Source organism: Salvia miltiorrhiza, chromosome 6 (genome assembly GCF_028751815.1).
Source record: "Salvia miltiorrhiza cultivar Shanhuang (shh) chromosome 6, IMPLAD_Smil_shh, whole genome shotgun sequence".
Taxonomy (NCBI): domain Eukaryota; kingdom Viridiplantae; phylum Streptophyta; class Magnoliopsida; order Lamiales; family Lamiaceae; genus Salvia; species Salvia miltiorrhiza.
This window is the reverse complement of record NC_080392.1, coordinates 9675532-9687101: the sequence shown is the minus strand read 5'-3', so window position 1 is coordinate 9687101 and position 11570 is coordinate 9675532. Positions and strand designations below refer to the sequence as shown.

General features: G+C 36.8%; 1 protein-coding gene across 1 annotated transcript; it reads left to right on the top strand.

Moving 5' to 3' along the window:
* The first annotated feature begins 9053 nt into the window (after positions 1 to 9053).
* LOC130988522 (zinc finger CCCH domain-containing protein 20-like) lies at positions 9054 to 10526 on the top strand. Its single transcript, XM_057912398.1, has one exon. It carries the CDS (start codon positions 9124 to 9126, stop codon positions 10171 to 10173), a length of 1050 nt encoding a protein of 349 aa, XP_057768381.1. The 5' UTR covers positions 9054 to 9123; the 3' UTR covers positions 10174 to 10526.
* The last annotated feature ends 1044 nt before the right edge of the window (positions 10527 to 11570 follow it).

Below are 11570 nucleotides of genomic sequence, written 5' to 3'. Positions count from 1 at the left end.
ATCTACTCAATTAGCCTATTAATTTAAATTACATGTTTAATGCAGTCTTGATGAGCAATCACATAAATAATCATACACTCTCTCTAGAGCAGTTTATGATAGTTGATTAGTAAATTCTCTATTTTCGCTAGATCTTGGAAAAATATACAAACTCTACAAAGCACATAAGAATAGCTCTCTATGATTCAAATGTTAAAATCATATATCACATTCCTGAATCCGCTAAACATTTATCTCCGCCATGTCTCAAACCGAATAGCCAAACATGAAAATTATTGGTTAGGTAATTTACAAAAAATAAGCACCATAAATTGTGAATTAGAAACTGGAAGACAATAAGGTATTAATAAGTCAAATACACAAATTCAATCAACTAAATACAAACCCTAGAATCATAAACGAAACTAGTCAGACATAGTAAAATAAATCAAAACATAATTAAAAGAAAAATAATTTAAAATTAAATAAAACTGATAGAACCCGGAAAGAGTTATGAAGGAACAAGTGAAATCTTCAATCTTACAGAAAATAAATCAAAGACCTAAAAACTATGAAAGCAATAAATTTTAAAGCTAAACACTAAAAAATATGAAAAGAGGGGGAAAAATAAATATGTGTCTAATAGGCCAATAAAAGGACTTATATATGGACACAGAAGATAATACAAACATAACTAAAAAATATTGATAAAAGCCCGAAATTTCACAAAAACTCGTAAATCTCGGCAACCACTATTCACTAGTGCGCGCGACTTTCTTGTTTCGGCCATATCTTGCTTGTTCGAACTTTGATTTGCAATTCGTTTGCGCCCGTGAACTCATATCGAGATGATCTAAAACTTTTATTCAAACCAGTCAACCTAATTTAGCCTCAATATTTTTATAGATTTCATCTAAATACGAGTAAGTACCACATTTCACAAATAAAGCACTTTAAGCACAAAACACCTATCATATCAAACAGTCAATTCTCTATAAAATTGTTATCTTAAGAATTTGTGTAATTTCAAATTGGGTTAATGGCTCCAAATATCACCAACTTTGCCCGAATTTTATTTTTTCCATAATTTTAAAAAATTCCATTTTTATCACAGATTGAATTAGTCGTTCAATTTTCCCACGATTTTTAGCTCTGATGACCGGAAAATTGACGTGGCGCTGATGTGAATTTAAATTTACACATAATATTGATGTGAAATATATATTAATTTAAAATTACTCAAATAACAAAATCACACAATAAAACCCTAATATCAATTAGAAAAAAATCACTCTCGCTGTCTCCTTCTTCACCAAAATCCGCTGCACCCCTCTTCTCTCCACTCTCGTTGTCTCCTTCTTCACCAAAATCCGCAGCACGCCACCCCTCTTCTCTCCACGCTGCGGCGTCGCCAGTCGCCGCCCCAACCGCTGCACGCTTCCCCTCTTCTCTCCACGCCGCGGCGTCACCAGTCGCCGCCCTAATCGCTGCACGCCATCCCTTTTCTCCACGCCGCGGTGTCGCCAGTCGCCGTCCCAACTGCTGCACGCCACCCCTCTTCCCTCCACGTTGCGGCGTCGCCAGTCGCCGCCCCAACCACTGCACGCTTCCCCTCTTCTCTCCACGCCACGACATCGCCAGTCGCCGCCCCAATCGCTGCACGCCACCCATTTTCTCCACGTTGCGGTGTCGCCAGTCGCCGCCCCAACTGCTGCATGCCACCCCTCTTCTCTCCATGCTGCGGCGTCGCCAATCGCCGCTCCAATCGCTGCATGTTTCCCCTCTTCTCTCTAGGTCGCGGCGTCGCCAGTCGCCGCCCCAACTGCTGCACGCCACTCCTCTTAGTAAGGTAGAAGAGAGGAATTCTGGGAAGAATAAAAAAAAGTATGGGAAAAATGGAATTCGGACAAAGTTCGTGATATTTGGTGTAATAAAAAAATACAATTTTTTCAATCGACGGAGTGGAACGTGTGTGGCGTGTGCCGGCGAACCACATCATCGCCACATCATCTCCGATTTGAGAGTAGCTAAAAATCGTGTGAAAATTGAACGACTAATTTAATCTGTGATAAAAAAAATGAATTTTTTTAAAATTATGGGAAAAATGAAATTCAGGCAAAGTTGGTGATATTTGGTGCAATTAACCCTTTCAAATTTATGTAATTTCAAATTATTGTTATTCTATTTTACTTCACACTATTGTTATTCTATTTTACTGCTATTGCCAATCGTTGGAATGAATGGTACAAAATGTTGTATTGGAACCGTTCGTCTCAGTTGCGATTGTGTTAAATATTGAGACGAATGGTACAAAAAGACCTATTCGAATCATTCATGCTAATGTCTTTCGCACTTGTGTTGGCACGAATAGGTCATTTCGCATTTCGTACCATTCGTCCCAATATTTTAGCACTAGAGACTGCAACGTATGGTATGAATATGTTCTTTCGCAACATCAGTGCCAAAAACTTGGCGCGAATGAGAATAGTACGAATATTCTATTTCGCACCATTCGTCACAATATCTTACTCGCCAAGTGTTTGCTACAGATTGTACCAATATTCCACTTCGTGACATTTCCATCAAGGTCCATTGTGCCAAGTGTTGGAAGAAGTGGTATGAAGTGCGAAATGACCTACTCGTGTCAACACTAGCGCGAAAGACCTTAGGACAAATGGTGTGAACTAACATATTTGTATCAAATGTTTAGTATGAAAGACATTGCAACGAATGGTTAAATATGTCATTTCGTACCAATCGCCCCAGAAAAATGGCGCAGTAAGAAAACAATAAATTTGCATTTTGTTGTAACAAATTCAATTATACTTGATGACCAAAATTCAAATCAACATATTATTTATTTTTCAAACAATGCAATTACAAATCATATGGGTAAATCAACATCAAATCTTACAACTAACATAAATAAAATAGAACTAAATTCTTAAACTAAATCTTTGTTTTTCATCATTTTCCTTTAGTTTCTTGCACTGGAGGAAAGCGTCATGCGTGGCGGCGGAGATGAACTTCCCCACCCCAATTTTGCGACTTGGTATGGATGGAACAAATTCTTATTCGGTTACGTAATTTTCGCAATTTGGAATGAAATTATGTTTTTGTTCCAAACATTCCTCGCATATGCTAGTCAGATCTTGAGGCGATTGGAACAAATGGAATCATTAGAAACAATGGTACCAGTCCTTATCCTGACAGATCTTGGTACGGATGGCATGGACAGGGCTAATGGGCGCGTTGGCCCCATCTATTCTTCTGTTTGATACGACATATTTTAGAACGAATGGTACGAGTTCGTACCATTTTGTTCTAGATTTTCTTAGATCTCGATGCTCATTTTATGATTTTCATAGATCTGGAACTCCTTGATCTGTTGTAACTCCTTGAACTCATATTTCGCCTACTTCTGGAAGAAGATGATGTCGACGACGACGACGAAGAAATCAAAGACAGATGGGCTTCTCGGAGAAAGAGCATCGAGAGCGAGATATTTGCGGAGAGATACTTTTGAATAATGGAGGCGCAACTGTGAACTAGGGTTACAAAGAGAGAGAGAGAGAGAGAGAGAGAGAGAGAGAGAGAGAGAGAGAGAGAGTGCGAAAATAAGCGAGAGAGAGAGAGAGTGCAAAAATAAGAGAGAGAGAAAGGGCGATATTTTTATACGTAGAAGTGCAGGGGTATTTCCATCTAAAACATTTAATTTAAACTATATTTATGGACAACTATTGATTTTCACTATTTTGTATACTTATCTTAAAAAGCAGTTCCAATTTAAAATATTAAATACACAACTTATACTCCCTCCGTCCACAAAAAAAAAATCATATTTACTGGGTTTTTTTTCACGAAAAAAAGTCTTATTTCACTTTTTGAACCATTACATCATACATTTGCTCCTATATTTAATAATAAATTGTACTCCCTCCGTCCCCGCTAACTTGAAACAAAACATTTGGGCATGAAATATAAGAAATTAGTGTTTTGTGTTTTAAGTGTGATTGGTAAAAAAGTAAAAAAGTGAATAACGTTAAATATTTTTGCCATATAAATAAATGTATCAAGTTAGTTGGGACGATTCAAAAAGAAATACGAATCAAGTTAATGGGGACGGGAAAGGAATTTTAATTCCATTATTTAACTGATAATGTAATTTATTCTATTTTTTTGTATTAACACAACCCCTACAAATTGTACTTTTATTCTACTTACAATAACTTTAATAATTTTATTAAAATATGTGTTCATCCTCAAATGAGACCATTTTTCATAAACGGAGTGAGTATAATACCTACTAAATATTTTTCTAAAATCACGATAGGGCCCAACGCCCCCTGGGCGCTGCGCCCCTCTCCCTCTATCACTGGTGTAGTGCATGTCATCTTTTAAAAATGAGTTAAGTATCAAATACGCTCCTAATATAGAGACCCTTATCACGTCTAGCACCCTATGGTTGAGGTCGGTTAAACTAAACCCCTGAAGTCCTTAATTTCGTGCAATTAGCCCCTCCAACTTAACGGTCGTTTAACACCGTTAGGGCAGAGGGTATAATTGCACCAAATTAAGAACTTCGGGGGTTTAGTTGAACCCAAGTCGAGTATAGGGTGTTATACGTGATACGAGTATCTTCTCGTCGATCGTGGTGGCAGCGAACTTCTTCCTCGAAAAGGTCATTTTGGCCGTCCTTGTCCACGTGTCGCACCGCAGCATCGCCATCCGATCGGTGATGTATATTTTCCAGCCAATTCAGACCAATCGAAAATGCGAGAAGAGAGAGAAAGCAGGGACGCTGTGGAAGAGGGTGTGGTGGCGGAGTGGATGTGGAAGGCGAGGGAGTTGAGGAGGTAGGTGGCCCATCGGCAACAGATGGAAGGGGGGAGAAGGAAGGGTGGAGTGAGGGACTCTAGAGATGCATTCTAGGACAAGGTTATTGGGGAGGCTCGAAACCGTCGCCGATAGTGGTGGTGGAGAGGGCGGAGGGATAGTGGGGCTGCTGGGGGTTGGGGAAGCAGGATTTCATCAGCCATGAAAAGTGTCGGGAGGTGCACGAGTCAAAGCTCGATGCTGGTGACATCGATGTTGTGGTGGCGGTGGCGATGGAGACGTGTTTTCGACGAGCTTGGCAAAGAAGAAGGCGTGGGTCCCACCACCAACGAAATAAAAATAAAATAAAATAAAAAAGTTAAAATAGTTAACGGTGTTAAACGGCCGTTAAGTCGGAGGGGCTAATTGCACGAAATTGTGGACTTCAGGGGTTTAGTTGAACCGACCTCGACCATAAGGTGCTAGACATGATAAGGGCCTCTATGTTAGGGACGTATTTGATACTTAACCCTTTAAAAATTTCAGATGATCCATCATACTTCTGCTATAATAATCCTACATATATTATAACAAAATAAATCTTATCCTATGTGGCATCGTATAATCACTCGATTCTATTTTTCCTCAATTCTCATTCATTCTTATTTATTTATATATTTCTAATCAGTTTTTACATTATAGCAAAATAAATCATATCCTACGTGGCATCGTATAACCACTTCATTCTAATTTTCCTCAATTCTCATTCATTCTTATTTATTTATACATTTCTAATCAATTTTTACATTTAAAAACTATTAAATAATCATATAAAAGTATAGATAAATTTTATACTATTAAATAATCGTATAAAACTATTAGATAAAGTCTGTACTATTAAATAATTATATAAAACTATTAGATAAATTCAACATATCCATTTAATTATAAATACCACATATCCATTTGATTATCGGAACCCAGCCAAATTAAAACACATTAGTACTTCGAGGGTCCATTCGTCTGTTTTCAAACGCCTGAAATCCCTCCCAACCTCATACCAACTTTTCTTATATATATAAACTCAATGACCAACAAGAACTACCAACTTTTCTTATATATAAAAACTCAATAACCAACAAGAACTCATCATGCCTCACAATTCACATTTTTTTCACCCGAAAAAATTAACTTAATAAAATGATGGCATCCAGAATATGAATCTTTATACCCACTTAATTGAGATTGTTCCAAGTGTGACTAAAACTTAAATAAAGTATACCAATAAATTAATCCACGAAAAGCAATCAATTCAAATGTCAATTCATTTTTTAGAAAAGATATTCTTCAACTAAATGTTATAAATAAATAAAATACATGCATATACCCAATCTATATATATATATAATAGCAAAATAAATCACATCTTACGTGGCGTCGTATAATCACTCTATTTTAATTTTTAATCAATTTTCATATCTAAAAAAGATTTATATTTGTATTTTATTTTATTTTATTATAATATTAGTTTAAGTTTATCACATCATACTCACAAATTAATATGTATATATATAATACGTTTATATATATATGATTGAATATGATTTCAAATTTGACGATGTTGTTTAAATTTTGAGCGAGATTATTTTCATAACTTAATTATAGTTTCACAAATTATAGATAAACTGATACTCACAAGTAAGTTATAATCTTCAAACTCCATACAAGATGATGCTCAAAATTCAGATGTGGTATTTCAAACTCCAAAAAATATGGTTTTCAAAATTTTGACGTTCAAATGTTATATGTGGTCTTTAGAGCTTTATATGATTATCTGGTCTTATTAGGTCCATATGAGATGATACTCAGATGACATATGTTTAGTTAAATTATGTCTTATTTGTCAAATTTAAAGAATTTGAACAAACTTAATACTCCCTCCGTCCCCCAAACATCTTCCTAAGAGAGGATGACACGGGTTTTAATAAAAGTTAGTTATGTATTTGATAAGTTGAGAATGAGTCCCACAAAAAGTGATAGTTAGTGAAAGTGGAGAACGAGTCCCACAAAAAGTGAAATTGTAAGAATAATAATTAGTGAAATTGTTTTCAAAAATAGGTTAGGAAGATGTTTTGGGGACGAGCCAAAATAGAAAAAAAAAATGTTTGAGGGACGGAGAGAGTAAAATATACGATTAACAGCAGATGTGACACATCAATCGTACATCATATCATACTTTAAATTTACATATTTTTTTCTTCTAAAATCTCCAATCCCACATCAACTTTTTATACACTTCATCAAATGAATATTTATATAAAAATGTATTTCTATTATCACAACTTACATTTAATTGGCGAAAGTGATTAAGATTAATATTATTTCAAATATTGCATAACTAATTTAATTTGATCATATCATGTATAAACTATTTCATATGCTATAGTAATAAAAATAACATAAAATAATTATAAATGATGACATAAAATGATTCCCGTCGAATTTCGACGGGTTTGACGCTAGTTATAATAATAAAAACAAAAACTGAAAGAGAAGAACAACTAATTTTTTTTTGCAATTTAGTGTTTTTTTCCCCTAAATTAATTGATGTGCTTACAACTTATGTAACGTTTAATTTAAGAAACTTGAATTTTGTTTAATAATTGTTTGGGTTACTAGATAATTAATATGGTTAAGTAACAAACATGGCAACAGTCGTAGAACTTTTGGAAATTGCTCACAGTAATAACTACTACTAGTAATAAATATGCTCAAACGTGATCACTCGTTAGACGTCGGTGATATATAATAAAGAAAAAACTTACTCAGTTACTCCCCTCCATCTCAGTCGATTTATTCTATTTTTCTTGACATAATTATTTTAAAAAATAAAGTTATAAATAAGATATATATTTAATACATAAAGTGATTATTCAACAATAAAATATATCAAATTAAATATGATATTTAAAAAAAATACTTCATCCGTCTACGATATCGTTTTCATTTTTATCATTTTGATACGTCTTCAATATTATTTCTTCATTGGAGTATAGTCTACATAACACTTTATTTTCACCACACATTTACGGTGAGACCCAAACTCCACTTATATCAATGCTCCATTATTTTCTTAAAATTTGTATTGTCTACAATGTAGAAAGGATATCGTGGACGGATGGAGTATAAATCAAGTCAAATAAGATAAAAAAATACTACATTATTTATTTTATTAAAAAAAATACACATTATTATAGACCATTCGTTCATAATAAGTGTGATTTTTTTTTATCATTTTTCATTTATTTACAATAAGTATGATCTTTCTATTTTAGGATATATCTATCATATATTTTTATTTTTGTTTATGCATAATATTTAAAAAAATTATTTATTATTACTAATATTTTTTACACTATATATATCTCTTAATTTCTTAAGTGAATGGGAGGAGTAATTCATAAAAAAAATTATATATACATTATATAAATAAATTTAAACAAATTTAAATCGCGTGAAAGAGAACTCCAACCTAACATCTCACGTATCAGGCATTAATTCATAGAATTCTTGATAGTACGTGAGACGCTCGCTATGGCAAGAAAAATACTCCCTCCGTCCCAAAATGAATGTCCTATTTCTTTTCGGCACGGATATTAAGAAATGTGTATAAAGTAGATTAAGTGGGTTGATGGAAATTATTTAAATATTAAGTATAGAGAGAGTGTGTGTATTGACAAAAAAAGAAACAAGATATTTCGTTTGGAACAGCCCAAAAAAAAATAGGACATTTCGTTTGTCACGGAGGGAGTAATAGATTGCAAAAACGGAAAATTGGAAAAGGATTATAGGGTGAAAATTATTTGAAAGGCCCCCAAAATGTCAAATCGAGTGGCATAATAATTCAATTTCACTTTCATTTAAACAGGCTTTATCTATTTATAACTATTTTTATTTGACGCTCCACCGCCCTCTCGCCGTCGGTTAAAAAACTAATTGCTAAAAATTTAACCCCCATAATAACCTCGGTGACTCGCTGTCCACCCACAATTCATCACAACCCAATCAAATCTAAGTAAACTACACGTGTCGATATCACGTTTCGCCTTCGTACTTTAGTCCACGAATGACGCCGTATTGAAGAATACCCCACTTCTTTAACCGAGAATTTTCACCTACCCATGGTTCGGTCATTTCTCAACCATGGTTAAACACCAGGAGCAGTTTATATTGACCACACCATTTCACTCCACAACAAAACCCCCATCTCCCCACCACCAAAAATATTGAAAGAGAGAGAGGAAAAACGAAAACAGAGAGAAGAGAAAAATGATGCTTGGAGAGAGAAGCTATGGCGGTACGACGGTGCATACTCCTCCGTGGCCCTCCGCCGCAGACGATCACAGCTCCCTCGCCTTGAGCCCCACCGCCGTCAATGCTAACGGCAACGTCGACGACTACTCTTTATTCTTCCAGGCCGACTCCTTAAAGGCGCTGCAGCGTTACTTACCGTCCAACTCAACCGACGTCGTTCCGGAGTTCTCCTTTGCTGACTCGGATGGCAGCGATTTCCTCCCCGTGGACGCGCACTCATGCGATAATTTCCGCATGTTCGAGTTCAAGGTGCGTAAGTGCACGCGCGGCCGCTCCCACGACTGGACCGAGTGCCCCTTCGCCCACCCCGGCGAGAAGGCCCGCCGCCGCGACCCGAGGAAGTACCACTACTCCGGCACCGCCTGCCCGGACTTCCGCAAGGGGACCTGCCGGAAGGGCGATGCCTGCGAGTTTTCCCACGGCGTATTTGAGTGTTGGCTCCACCCGGCGCGCTATCGTACGCAGCCATGCAAGGACGGCGTAAGCTGCAAGCGCCGCGTCTGCTTCTTCGCCCACGCGCCCGAGCAGCTCCGCGTCCTCAGCCCCCGCGCCGACTCCTACGACGGCAGCGCCTCCTCCTCCCACTCCCGCTTCCCGTTCATCGCGTCGCCGGAGTCGCCGTCTCCGCCGGCTGCCGAGTCCCCGCCGATGTCGCCGACGGTCAACGAGATGGTGGCGTCGCTGCGGCAGCTGCAGCTGAATAAGGTGAAATCGATGCCGTCGTCGTGGCTGGGGAGCTGTCCGTCGCCGCGGCTGAAGGTAGCGCCACCGGGCTATTTCAGCGTGCCCACGACTCCGACCCGGGCCGTGGCCCGGCCCGGGCTTGGGTACTTCGAGGCGTGGGACTGCGAGGAGGAGCCAATGGAGCGGGTCGAGTCCGGGAGAAATTTGCGGGCCAAGATGTTTGAGAAATTGAGCAAGGAGAATCCCTTGGAGCGGGTCGATCCGGATCCGGATCCAAACCCTAACCCGGATGTGGACTGGGTGTCGGAGTTGATAAATTGAGGAGGGGCTTGTTGTGAATATGTGTGTTTTTCGGAGGGCAATCTGGGAATTTGTAAATAGTGAAAGGAACAATGAGTCCTTTTATTTTTGGGGGCGGATGGAAATTTTCTCTAGGCTATAATATTGTACACAGCGAAATTACAAAATTGGGGCTCTGCATGCTTAAGGATGGAAAGCAGCAGGAGCTTGCCGGGTTTTATTGCTTGAGCGTCTCCCCTAATTGCTATGCTTATTAGGTTTATTATGTTTACATAAATTTTGCTGCTATTTAGTTTCCCCCAAACTTGCTGATTATTGTAAATTATGTATCAGTGATTGTCTATTTCGTGTTAATTTAATCTATATATTTACTATATTGTCTGTTTCTTGCTAATTTTATCTATATATATTTGCGATTTAGTTGGTACAAAAATATCGCAAGGGTTATAGGGTTATATACGACGGATAATCCGATGCAGCGTAGACAAAAATTATTTGTCTATATGTGGGCTGCAAGTATTTCCTGGAGCATAGGAGAATTCTGAAAAAGTACTTCCAATTCTTTTATTGTTGTAAAGAAAGTACTTATTTGATAGACCAAGGAAGTTTAAATGTGGTTTGCTACGCTTTATGTGCACCGTAGAGTTTCCAGTTATCTTGGAAAGAAAAACGAAATCAGAGCAACCTTTTTTTCTCTACGTAAATAAAATGGGGTGTTACTGTTTGGAGTTTGAACAATTTTCAGGACAAACACAACATGCTCAATTAGGAAATATAATTGGTTCTATCAACAAAATCTAAAATCTAGTTCAAGTGATAAAATTGTTAAATACTTTTATTTGTGAGAGGTCTTGAGTTCAATGTGACCTACATAGTTCAATGTGACCTACATATGATGTAGTACTTTTTCATGTTTACCTCATGTAATTTTTTAAGACTTCAAATTTGGAACTCTAATGAATAAATCTAAGAGACATAGCATCGAAATTCAAGAAGGCACATATTCTGCACATCGCGGTAGATGTGTCAAAAGCTGTTTCTTTCACTTCGTTGTTTAGATCTTCAATTTGGGATAATAATTACCACCAAATTTTATGTTGTACAATAATACCACCAACTTTTTTATTTTACTTTCATTAAAAATCAATCATTCGGATAACTACCTTGTCACCAAGTCCATCGTAACAAAATAATCCCGGCTACATTTACCAGACATGTTAAATCTATTTGTGTTAACGTAACGGCTAAAAATGCCCACATCTACAACTTCTAACTAAAAAAGGTTTTTTTTTTTTTTTTTTTAACAACTAAAACAACTAAAAAGGGTTTTGACTTATAAATAATCGAACTCTTCTTATTTTCTAATTTTACACTCTAATTTTAAAATTATCTATAAATACATAAACTTTGAATTCTTT